Here is a 12929-nt window from a genome sequence, read left to right as displayed (position 1 = left end):
GCGACAAGAGTGGAGATTCTTGTTTCTCGTGCTGCCGACTGAGAAAACTAGCGCATTATCGCAGTCAGTCGGCGCAGCGTGTGTCGTGTTTCATTTTTCAGACGTGGCGCGGATTGACGTCAGACGAAGAGCGCGGGGCGTTTTCCTTTGAAAGGAAGCAACGTGCACAGCGGTGCATCATTAATTCAAATGAAAATTTCTTCTCGGTGCAGACAAACAAACAAACATTGACGCGCCAGATGCTCGCTCGGCGGCGGCTCGTCAAAAGCCAGGGGAGCTAAAACTACTCTCCAACTCGCAATGCCACTGACTGCATTTGAATAAAATAACGCGCACGCCAGGATAAGAAGAAGAAGAAGAGGAGGAGGCGGAGAGAAATTCGAAAGTTTCTCGCTCGAAAAGAAACTTCTGCGTGCTCATAAATAAGACCGAAATTGTAGCTCGCCAGAAATGAATGTATTCATTTTGCGTAGGGGGTTCATTTTAACGGCCCGAGATTTGTGCAGATGGCGCAAAGTTGTGGCAATTTTCTTTTTGAGAGAGGGAATGGGGGTGTGCCAAAAATCTCGCAGTAGCAAAACTCTAAATTATTCAGCAGAAAAAAAACTTAAGTAAAAAAAATGTGCAGCATTCATTTTGATAACATAATATTTTTCTTGATTGCTCTTAATTTGTTTGATAAATGTCGCGGTTAAAGGTTATATTATTGTATAAAATTCATTTTAGTAATTATAATTTGTGAGCTTTATCAATTAATGAATAAAAGTCAACGCTAATTTTTTGGCTTCAAAGTTTTAATTTACTTAAAATTCAATCAAGTAAGAAAATTATTAAAACCAGGAGAGGAAGTAGAATTTCTGATACAGAGGATTTTAACTGATTGTGATTAATATCACGCCATATTTTGATTTTTTTTTCTGTGTATTCAGGAGTTAAAACTGCTCCTATGCACCAAAGTGCAACGTCGCAATAAATTTTCTCCTTTGCACATCGTTAGGAATAATACTTTACAATTTTGAACAAAATTGACAGGAACATTTATTAGCAGTGAACGATTCATTATTGCACTTATTGGCATTGCCAAATGAAGTCTTTTTTTCAAAAATAAAAGCAAATTTTTGCAATTTTTTATTTTAAATATAGAGTTTCAATGACCATTGATGCGATCTATTGGAGGAGTCTTTGATACACGGGCTTATTAAAAATCAGTCAGATATAATTACAGAAGAGATGAGATATTTTTTAACTCTTTAAACAAAAAGCAAACATGATTTAAATTTTGAATTCTGTGTCATTTGTATTGTAAGAAGGGCTTATTTTAAATAAATTTACAGTTTTATTTTGTGAAATGAAGCCAAGTGAATTTGTCTTTTGCCTTTTAGTTTTTTTTATTCAACAGAGTGTTATGCAAAAGGGTGTCAGCGAAGAGGTGTCGTCGCCTCTCTTACTAAAGCGAGAGGCCACTACAAAGTTGGCTCTCATGATAAATTGGCTCGAATGCGTGTCCAACAAGGTACTAATGCTCGCGGCCGAATAGACTCTCGCGATGAAAAACGTGAATTCCGCGCCAGGGAAATTTAATAAGGCTAGTGGAGCGTGTTTCCCGGTCCGGTGCCAAGAAAGAGGACAAAAGAATTTACTCTCGTGTGCCGCCGAGAGGTGTATTTTTATAAAGTAAGTGCATCGGCGCACTAATGATGCGGAAAAATTGAGAGCTGCTTTTTCTATTCTCCGCCGCTGGAGAGGAAGAAGCGACGCATCGACTGAATTTGAGACTTTCTCCAGCACTCCCCAAGGGGCGTTTTTCGCTCTTTCGTTCTCCCTCGCTTGGCGACACACATTTTTTTCGGTCGTGGCGAGTGAATTTGAGCCACTTTTGGCGGTGTCACACGACGGAGATTCGATTTCGAGAAAAGATCGAGAGACGGTCGCCAAGCAAGAAGGAGATCAGCTCGGGATGACAACGTACGTGATCATACACAAACATCCCATAACTTTTAACATTAGATGGCAATGAGCCCATTTTTGACCAAAAACATAACGTAATTAATGGAAAGATTCAAATTGAATTCTTTTTACATCATTAGTTTAAAAATTTTAATGACGAAATCAATTTGAGCATTTGAAGATTTATTGTTATTTTATTTAATTTTTTTAAACACGCAGTGCAATCAAATTTTCGGAACGGGAATAAAATAAAAACTATCAAAATTTCGTGAAAGAAAATGTAAACAATTTTTGTACTTACCCCTGTTAAAGTCTTGATATTATGAAGCGCATTTTGCGCATCCAAAGCAGCCTTTCTTGTGTAGAAGGTAACAAAGCAGCAACCTGCAACAAATAATAAAACATTTTAATATATACAAATTTTTATTCATAAAGAAATAGCTATCTTTTCCAAATTCTCATATATTAAATAATAATAATTTAGTAATTTTCTTAATTTATTTTAATATTTAATATTTAATATAAAAATTAATAATCTTAATATTATAAATATATTATAATTTTACATTCATTAGCAACATGGTGTGCCTAGATATATTCTTTTCTTTATTTTCCTATTATAAATTTACGCCCAAGTCGTGATGTTTAATCTCGAGAATGCTTAGCAGCGTCTGGTAGATTCTTACCGATCGCATAAATTCAACGATTAAATTATCTGCATATATATAATTATCATAATTGAAACAACAAAAGTGGAAATACAGAAAACTTATGATTGCATCGTGCTAGAGGGGCAATACAGTTTATTTCATGTAAACAGCCATGTAAGCTCAAAAATAATAAGTATTTGTGGGGGGGGGGGGGAATTGATTATTAGTTTCAAATTTCAAATGTTTATAACTTTTTTTCTTAGGAAGGAAATGCTCTAAACCCAACAAATTGAAAACATTTATTGAATCTTCTTACTTTATAATTTCAAATTAATTTCACGATTCGTTCTCATTTTTCACTTATCGCACCAACGAGTTTATTTTTGCTAAATCGATTATTTGTACTTTTGCACAGGTGAAATGAGGACGCTCGTGCGTCCGGGAGATGACTCTAGTGGTGCCTTGGCGCCAGCAAGCGCCGGCGGAGCAGGGGGCGAAAATGCAGTCGTCGTCACCGTCTGTGCCGGCGGTAATGGGCACTTCAATCAATTTGGCCGGCTGGGGGCCTCGCACCATTAAATCTTGGCCACGCACACAAACGAGCGACCATCCCGCAGAGTATGAGAGGCAAAGATCACCTGCCTAGCTGCCACTCAGGCCGGATGATTAATCAAAATGCCTTTGTGCGCGACCGCCTCCGGGGGTGGCGAGCGACATGGAGATGACATCAAAAAGACACCCAATTTGCTGAGCCTATTATTAGCCGGGCAAAAACAATGCCCTCCGTATTTATGGACTATTGATCAACTGCCAAACCGGCCGATACACACCCCGAGAAATAAAACATCCGCTGCTGGCGCTGGTTTTTTGTTTTCATTCTTTCGTCGAGGGCGGCCCTCTCGAGTAGTTGCGCTGAATTTGTCACGAGGCACTGCTTTTTGATGAAGACAAAGCTCTCGCCGCCGCCGCCGCTTTTTTGTCTGAACGGCGAGCGTCATTTTACGTGCCCTCTCTCGGCCATTCTTTTGTTGTTTTCGCGTCTCCGAATTGATTGGACGCGAGCAAAAACAATCACGAATTCCTTTCACTCTCCGCTCTTCTGGGAAGGTTGAAATTAGAGTTGTTCTGTCCATTTGGGAATGTGTCGCCAATGGTGGAAATAAAACCGCGTTTCTTATTTCCGTTTTAAGTCTTCAAGGTGCTTTAAAATTACTAGAAATATTTTAAAATTCTCCAAATTAATCATACGTACTTTCATAAAAGATTTTTCAATTGCAAAGCATTTTCCTTTTTCTCAAAAAAATACAAAGAAAATCAACACAAATAATTACTTTTATCATAAAAGCAATTTTTTAAGGCTATTAAGTAGTTTGAAATTCCCTAAGCTGGTTCCAAATTTCTTAAGTAGCTTTAAAGAAAAATAGCAAAGCTTTTATACAAATATTAGTCGCAAAATAAACAATGAAAATTGAAATATTTTGCGTGAACGTACAAATTTTTAATGATGAAACGATCAACTCAGCCGGAGTTGTAATAAGAAAAAATTTAATAAATTAAGAAAATTAGCTTCAAATAATAGAATCACAAATATTTCCTTCCCCTATAAACGACTTCTAAGGGTCAGTGATGTTCTTGACCTCTCAGTCAGATTGTTGATTTATTGTAAAAGTTTTCATCCCTTACTTGTGTTATAAATTTTTATATAATATGTGAGCACAGAAATATTAAAGATGTCCGGTCGTGAGGAGAAATCGCCACTTTTTTCTTCCTTTCTTCCGGGAACAAGTTTTCCAAGAAAAGTTTCGTTCCACTTGAATTACTGGCATGTCTCTTTGGCCGGTAGCCGCGAAAGGAAGAGTGCCCTTTTTCCTTCCTCGCAGGTGCATAAATCAAAAAGCTTGAGCCGGCGACCGGATTAAAAGAGCGGCGAGAGCGTCCTGAATGCTAATGCGAGGTCGTCGGCGGGTCCGAATGGCAATAAATTGGGAGCGAGCGGCAAACAAACGGTGGACGACAAAGGGGTGGGTATTCAATTAGTGCGAACGGCCGGGCAGTCATAACTGCTGGTCGCTCTCTCAGTCATCTCGGATGCAAGCCCATAAAAGTGGAGCCGTTTTTATTGCCGCTGCCACCGCAAGATGAGTCGGACCCATTTCTCGACAGATAGGTATAAAAGGGATCAATTCGGGTAAAAGCTTTTGAGCCGCCAAAAACACGCAGCACCACTCTAGAGCGGCTCCCCTCCTGTGTGTCTACATGTATGTGCTCGCCTCGTGCAATATGTGCTGGCCCGAAATTAATTTCGGAAAAGTCGGCGGCGGGTGCAAAAGTCATAGGCCGGCCACTTATTGTCGACCCGGCCAGCGCCTCTCTTTACGACGACATTTGCTGGCTGGATTTGGCACGCGCGCACCTCCATCACTCCTACGTGAATCACTCGTTGTGTGCCGGCTTAATGAAAAGCTTGCCACTACACTGATGTTCAGCTGTGGCCGTCTCGTAAATGTGCAAAATGTCCCATTTAATGCAGAGAGCGAAATATTTCAATTAAAAATTATTGCCAATATGCTAAACAAGTTTCTAAATTACGGAATCAAATAATGTTTTTAATTAAATACTCCATTATAGGGTCGATAAAAATAAAAATGATTGCTAGAAAGTTTATTTGAAGAAAACAATTTTCTTTTGCATCCACGTCTCTTATCAAATTTTGCATTGTGGATTGGTTTTTTATCATAAAGTTATCATTTTATTATAATTGTAAAATTAAACTACATCATTTCTATTTTCTAAGGTGCATTTGAGCTAAAAGAAAATTCAAAATCATCAGGGACATTTTCTGGAGATTATCCTTCCAGGCTAACCATTTTACAATTATTACTAGCCATGCAGGATTGCAGGATATCTCTAGAAAAAGTTTAGTTTAAAAGTGCAGCCAAATTAGTTATCTATATTTTTTCATTAATTTATGATTCTAAGACGCGGGAGCTAAGTTTCTCATGATTATAAATAATGTTTGTGAATGTGGTACAATAATATTTATATTATATTTGCATAGATTTTAATAAATAATTGAATTTCAAAAAAAGTATTTGATCATGCCATATACTAAAATATTGAATGTCATAGTAAATTGTTATTAATTTAGAAAAATTTAAAAAAAAAATTATAATTTGAAATAAAGTTAATGTGTAGTTGAATTTTACTAAAATAAATTCGTTATTATTTATTTAGGTTTTATTGTAAATGTTACCACAGTATTATTATAAAGTGTACTTCTCATATAAAAATAAAATATTTACAAAAAATACGAGACAACCATCAACTGTGCAACATTTTTCTAAATGAATTTAGAACTAAAAATGTATGAATTTAACAAAATTATCAGTACAAAAAGAATATTGAAATTCCTACCCACATTCAAAAGTTCACTCAAAGCCCTCAACAATGATCGCAACTGAGCCTCTCCGATTTTTGAACGACATTTATCTTTCGCCAACTGACAATGAGTGCGCCGGCAACTTTGGAAAGTTATGCAGCTCGCTCAGCGAACTCGCAGTGCGGGTTGCATACCCACTTCCTCCGCCTTGACTTCTGACAATGCAATTGATAACCGTGCAGGAAGCTCGCAAGTTAAATCAGGAGCAGTTTATAATTGATTGGCAACCAAAGGCGTGGAGAACAAAGGTGGAGCGGGCCAATTTATGGGATTGGCAAGTTGGAAGGAGCCCCCAACAAAATTAGCAAGCGAAAAGCTGCGCGTCGTGAGGGGAGGGAGGAAGGAAGGGACTAGCAACAAGAAAAACAACAAAAGAAGGGATCGTTAAGTAATTAGACGAGGAGAACTAGAAACTCGGAGGAGAAACTTGGGTGGAGGAAAGTCGAAGATCATTGTCGTGAAATTAGTGCCGCGTGGAGTTGGGGACGGGGAGAGGCAATAGTGCAAAGGACCCTTTCGATGGCAAGCAAATCTGAGAGAGCCCCTTTGTGAGCGCGCGTCTGCGAAATTCACTTAAGATTCTACGGCCGCCCGACGAGTACAAGTCGAATTCACCACCCTTTAGGGCAGGCCTCTTGAAAAGGCATAGAGCGCGCGATTGTTTGTTTGGATGTTCACAAAGCGGGCGAAAATCAAGAGACGCAAAGTCCGCATGTGCCTCTTTTGCTCCCCAAAGTTGATAAAAGTGGGTAGTGGATGGACATGTGACGATTTGCTTTGCGTCTCCAAATGTTTGGGGAAGTAGTATTTCAAGAGGGCCTCAGAAGATTTCATCATCCAATTATAATTAAATTGAAAAGTTTGCACACTTTAGGTGGATTTGTTTACTAATTAATTTATAAATTGCATAATAAGTAACTACTGATTGAAAATAATGGAAGATCCATCAGAATTTTACCATTAGAAATATTTTTACTTAATATCTACAATTTTATGTACATAACTTATCTTGGAATGATATTTTTTCCTGATATTATTTTTTATTTGAATGCAAAAATTAATTAATATTTATTATTTTCTGCAAGCTTGGTAATTCATTAATTCCCCAATATTTGACGATGTATTCTACAGCTGCACGGTGGGGTTGAATACATTAAATATGAAAGATTTAACATTAAATTTTTTTCATTCAAATTTTAAAATTATAAAATGCGCAAGGAAATGCTGTTTTTTGTTCCAAAAGGTGAACAAGCTGACTGCCAGACTTGTTGTATTTTTACTCGTCTTGAGATTTACAACCGAGCACTCTACGACGGAAAAACGTATTTCCGTCTCTTTCTGCGCGCGATTTCAACCCCAGCGATGGAAAAAGGCATGCAAATTGGAACAGATGCCCGTGAAACACAACCGCGCGTGTTCCAGTCCTTGTTCTATTTTTCTCTCTCTTTTACTCCCCGCCGCGTTTTGTATTATTCAATACGCATTTTTTTCTTTCTCCGTTTTATTGGAATCGAGTGCGACGATGGCGTGCACGAAACATAAAAATATATACCAAAAAAAGCGACACGCACTCAGAAGGCAGCGGTGTAAATATAATATTGATTCGGGGCGCGTGTAAGATCAACTTGTAAATCTGTCGGCGCGCGAGCGAAAGAGTACTTTGTCAGTTAAAAACCGAGCGTGGGAGACAAACATCTGCCGCGTGACTGCGGAAAAAAAGCCGGAGAAAGATGACTATCGACGCGCCAGAGGCTTTTGCTTTTACAATCTTGCAGAAAATCATACATCGGCGCTCTTTCCGACTGAGAGAGATTTCCTCCTATTGGTTTTCAAGTGCACATTTTATGCGAGCAAATCGGTAGGAAATTGCAAGCAGTCTATTGCAAAAATTTCCCGTCATTCATGCCTTTACTTTTTGCTTCCATCTTCGATCCGAACGAATTTTATTGCATAACGTGGGCTTTTCTTGCTGGTAGCAATTTTCGAGCTAATTCTAAAGCATAAAGAATCACGAAACTCCACCCATGAGGAGTTTTATTTACTTTTTTTGGGAAAGAAGGTTGCGAACCGAATTTGCATAATTCCTGAGGCGGTGGGTAGGCAATTTGTATTCCACACGCGCTCGCTGACGGCGCTCCAACAGACTTCATTCATTTATTCGAATTTATTATAAATATTTAGACGGTGGAGCGGACGGGGAGCGGCAAAACGGCGTATCGGCAGGGGAAAATCCCCGCGGCGTGCGTTTGATCGCAGCGAATTCTTTTTGCATATTTGGCTTTTGCTGCTGATAATCTTGTTCGAGCCGAACGAGAGACGCAAACAGGGCCCACCCCCGTAGATACTCCTTATGTACTGTAGAGTTTTCCACACTCCAAATTCAAATAGAATCTAGTTTTTCTCGGAATTGATTTTTAAAATCAAAAGTCACAATTGCAGCTCATAAAATATACATTTTAAAATTAAGGAATAAAACTGCAAACCAAATTGCTAATTCGAATCGAAAAATGAATTAAAAGAAATAGTAATCTATCAACAATTTAAAATTAAAAAAACTCAAACATTCTGCAAACTTTAAACGTCTCTTCATGGATTTAAACTCAAATTCGTTTAAATAAATAATATCAAGAAGTCAAATGTTATTGGTATTGAATTTCCAGGGTTAGAAGACAAAAAAAACTATTCAAAATTTTAAATTGAATTTATACATGAGCTTCCTAATGAAAGAAGTGCGTGTAAATTTAAAAAAACCTAATTTATCCTAATTATTCCATTTTTTTAACCAAAATAAAATATAAGCCATAAAATAAGTAGCACTTTGATAAGGAAAGCGAAAAATTTAAATTTAGTATGAAGTCAAAATCTCAAATTTAGACCCCAGAAATTACATTAGGTAGGCAAATACACCCTTTCAAGCGTCTGCGTTTCAAGGGTGGAAAACCCTATACCCACACATGCTAGCTGTATTGGAATATTAAGATATTTTATGTATGCGCCGGGAAAATATTGGAAAAACGGCTTCTTGGCTTATACGGCAGGGGTGTAGTTTTGATGTCGGAACCTGAATGTGACGTGTTTGGACTTGAGCGAGTAACTATTTCGCTTGCTCGGCGGCGGCGGGAAATCGAATCTGTCATTTTTGTGCGAGGCTCGGAGGCTTCAGGGGCCGCAAGGCAAAGGATAGAGATGCGCTGTCTTGTTCTCCGCTTGCGATGAGCCCGCCGCGTCATGCATCTCAATATCGGCTGCGGCCCAACACAGCATCAATACGTCCGACGCAGCGTCGAGTGCCAAATTGCGTTCCGCCTCCGCCGGTTCAAGAGGTGTTAATACTCGACGCATAACTTTTGTTAGGGGAAACCGCGACCGAATAACGTGTTTTTCTTTTAGCTTTGCAAAAGTTGTGAATTATAATTTTGTTTGTCGCAAGTTTCTTGCACTCGGCGCCGCAGAGAGGGAGGAAACTTTCTTCAGGGGAAAGATGAAAGGTTATTAAACTTCATTAGTGCATTTCGCCGCTTTTGATGTCAAAACGACATGCTAAACAGTCTGTTGAGTTCCGAAAGACCGCAAGACTTTGCAATCTCGCTTCTTGCCAGCGGCTCGGCTTGATAGAAAACTGTCATGCTCAAAGTCGAGCAGTCGCAATCAGCACGTAATTAGAACTGTTGCAGCACAACAGTGAATTACATTAGAACATGACGGTCAAATGTTATGTATATTTTATCCCTTAATATGTTGTATATTATAATTAATTCCGAATGATTGTAGTTGCGATATTAGATCCCATAATTTCTGATGGATTGAGTAGGAATAATCCTTGTATAAAATATCTTGATGCAGACACGTACACTAAATTAGTATGTAATAAATAAAGTAATTAAATAAATTGTAAAAAATTAAGTTAAAGCAAATAGTGGTAAAAAGGAAAGATATTTTTAGTCACATCCAAAATGAATTACATTATTTTAAAATATTATTAATTTAAAATTACGACAAAAGATATTAAGTAGTGTAAAATAAATTAAATTAATACTACTAGGGTAACAAATTGTTAGTAATAATTTATTATATGTAATTTTTTTCGCTTTATACAAAAGGATTATTTGGGAGGTCATCGCAGATACTTACTATTTTTGAGACGCTACAATGTTTTCAAGAACGTATTTAATTTTGAAAATTTTCATTTCAACAGCAGTCACTGATTCAGAATAAAAACAGACACAAAAAAAGTGCTTGTTGGACAAAAATTGAAGAGAATTTGTAAAATCACATAAACGTCTCTATCCTAAAGCAAAAATAAAACAGAATTTCGCTGCCAATCAAAACTAATTCCTTATCTTCCAAATCAAGAAAAACGATTGGAATTTTGCAATCAAATTCAACCTGAATCTGAGACATGTTTGTAATTTTAATAATTAATATCTTTCTCAATATTAATCCGTCCTTGCGTTAAAAGGATTTTTTTAAAGTTCAATATCTTCACAAGGTTTTAGAAAAAGGCAGTAATAATTTTGTTTTTTTAATGTACGAATTCCTCTTTTCTCATAGTTCTTTTGGTTCTTTTCATATCAAGGGTGTACTGATGATCGTCGAAAATTGCTCGTGGCTGAAGAAGAAAAATGCATATTAATCTCACAAGACCGCACACCAACAAGTTCGCCGCGTATTTCCAGGCGAGCAGTCAAAATCGGCGGCAGATGTTTGGAAACAAGCGCGAAAGTGCTCGCAGTGCACAAATTCGGCTGCTAAATTGGGCGTGAAGGAACCTTGTTTTCCATACACCCGCACACAAATACGCATCAAATCGAGCGGACTAGTGGGTGGGCAGCGCGCCGCAAATAAATTCAACGGCTGTCAGCGTCAAACGGTTGATTCGATTTTGATCCCGGCTCTCTCTCTTTATTATTTATAGCACGCATTACGACAAACTTTGGCGTTTGCTTTCGCCCCGCATCCGCGCGAAATCGAAATTACGTACGTGCGTGCGTTACATATTTCCGCGGTTAAATCTGACGCAGCCGAAATATGTAATGTGTGTGTACACGACCCGCGGGCACGCAAATTACCTATCGAGCAAAAAGTTTCGCGGATTTGCGGCCTGAATAAAAAATGCCGGGCAGACTTTTATTGGATTAAACGGTGAGTTCATGTGTGGTCGTGGAATCAAAAAATTATGCGTGCGTGCGCGAGGTGAATTTGTGTTTTGACGGCTCGTTTCAATCACGCGCTTTATTTGCTTGTAAATGGAACGTTTCGTTTGATGTAGCACATAATGATAAAATTTGTAATAGCAATTTTAAATGATGCGATTCAGAAATTAACAAAATTAATCAAATATCGCTTCAAGTGAAATGTGTATAATTTCACACTACAGATTATACACACAGTTTATTTTTATAATTTATTATACAAATCTGCAATTAATTGATAACTAATTGTCATTTTCTTTATAATTTGTAATAAATGTAAAAAAGAAGTTGAAACTTTTAACGCATTTCTTAACAACTTAAAAAATATCCTTAATGAGAAAAAAAAACTATAAAATTATAACCTTAAATCATACATTCTGAAAAATGTCTTGCAGGGGTTGCGTAGCGATGGACTCTTCTAATTAAAATGACAATTTTAATTTATAAATCAAACTTTTTCCTTTATTTCATTCGATTTCTAAATAAATTAAAATTAAAATGAAGTTTTGCTAATTTAATTGGTTTCAAATAAGCCTTTACAGAGATGCGTATTAAAATTAAATCACATTCTGCTCAAGGAATAAAAAGTCAGAAAAAAATAAAGTAAATAATTATTTTGACTTTGATTTGCCTGTGAAAGACAAATGGATTAAGGTGAATAATAAAAGGAGCCTATTATTGACGGAGCAAACAAATAAAATCTTTCTCGCTGCTCTTTTTCTTTTTACTCTTTTGACTTTGATCCTTTTGAGAAGATCAAACGTACCGAGATCAAAGTCGGATTAAAAATCACAAATTAAAAACGTCTGCGGATGGTGAAAAATCTCCGCATTTCGTTTCCGGACGCAATCAAATTCTTTGTCCATCCGTGCCCGAAATCAAATTAGCACGTCGCGAACTCGATAGCATTCCGATCACGCAAGAGGCTTTTAATTATTTTCTAGGCGCGGTAGCTTTGAGAAAATTGACAGATTTATCACCGGGAGCAGCAGGGCGATCAAGAGAAACTGCGAATCCACGACATGATTTGCGAGTGTGTGGCGGCGCAGTATAAATTTCCGGCGCCCGGCAAATGGCGCAGGGAGATTTAGGGTTGGGTCTGGTCGGTCTAAGAAGAAGAAGAAGTGCACAGGGGCAGGTATGGCGCATAAGGCGATTGACTGGCAGGCAGAGTAAGCAGCAGCACAGGCTCACCGGGTATTAATTGTGTGACCCGAGTTTGTTCGTTTTTAGATTTCCCCGGGGACACCCGGGGAAACTAATCACCCTCAAAGATCGCCGGCAAGAAACAGCTCACGAGCCGTCTTGTTTTTGCCTCTCGCTCTTTTTCTTTCTTTCACTTGCTTTTTTTGCTCTCATTGATGCCAATGTCGCCCCGCCGGTGAAAATAACACGCACGCGGTTCAACTAGAGAAAGCCACGGTCGATAGGTCGTGAAACATTAACGAGGACCCGATTAAATATTTAGCTCGGCCCCGCCGATAATTACACGTCTAATAATTCACGCCGAACATTCGCTTGTCTCTCGGTGTAATGGGGGAGGTTGAGTGTATTGTCTGGTCTTTGTGATGGTGTTTGCCCACCGGTCTTGTTATCATTTGAGAGTGTTGACAGGATGCTCTTTGGGCTGCTAGACTATCCTATGCAACAATAAACTTGTATGAATTATATTTTGTGATTAGATAATGCAAATAAAAAACT

General features: G+C 38.0%; 1 protein-coding gene across 10 annotated transcripts in view; it reads right to left on the bottom strand.

Moving 5' to 3' along the window:
- The window catches only part of LOC132194337 (CUGBP Elav-like family member 2), a 277639-nt gene that overhangs the window by 66664 nt on the left and 198046 nt on the right, over window positions 1–12929 (bottom strand). For all 10 annotated transcript variants that reach the window (XM_059615532.1, XM_059615531.1, XM_059615534.1 and 7 more), the window contains one exon: window positions 2249–2331. In XM_059615532.1, the coding sequence (XP_059471515.1) occupies window positions 2249–2331 (83 nt within the window). The remainder of the gene's footprint in view (window positions 1–2248; window positions 2332–12929) is intronic.

Source organism: Neocloeon triangulifer, unplaced genomic scaffold (assembly GCF_031216515.1).
Source record: "Neocloeon triangulifer isolate White Clay Creek 2 clone unplaced genomic scaffold, ASM3121651v1 ptg000006l, whole genome shotgun sequence".
Lineage (NCBI taxonomy): Eukaryota > Metazoa > Arthropoda > Insecta > Ephemeroptera > Baetidae > Neocloeon > Neocloeon triangulifer.
This window is presented reverse-complemented; position numbering and strand designations above follow the sequence as displayed.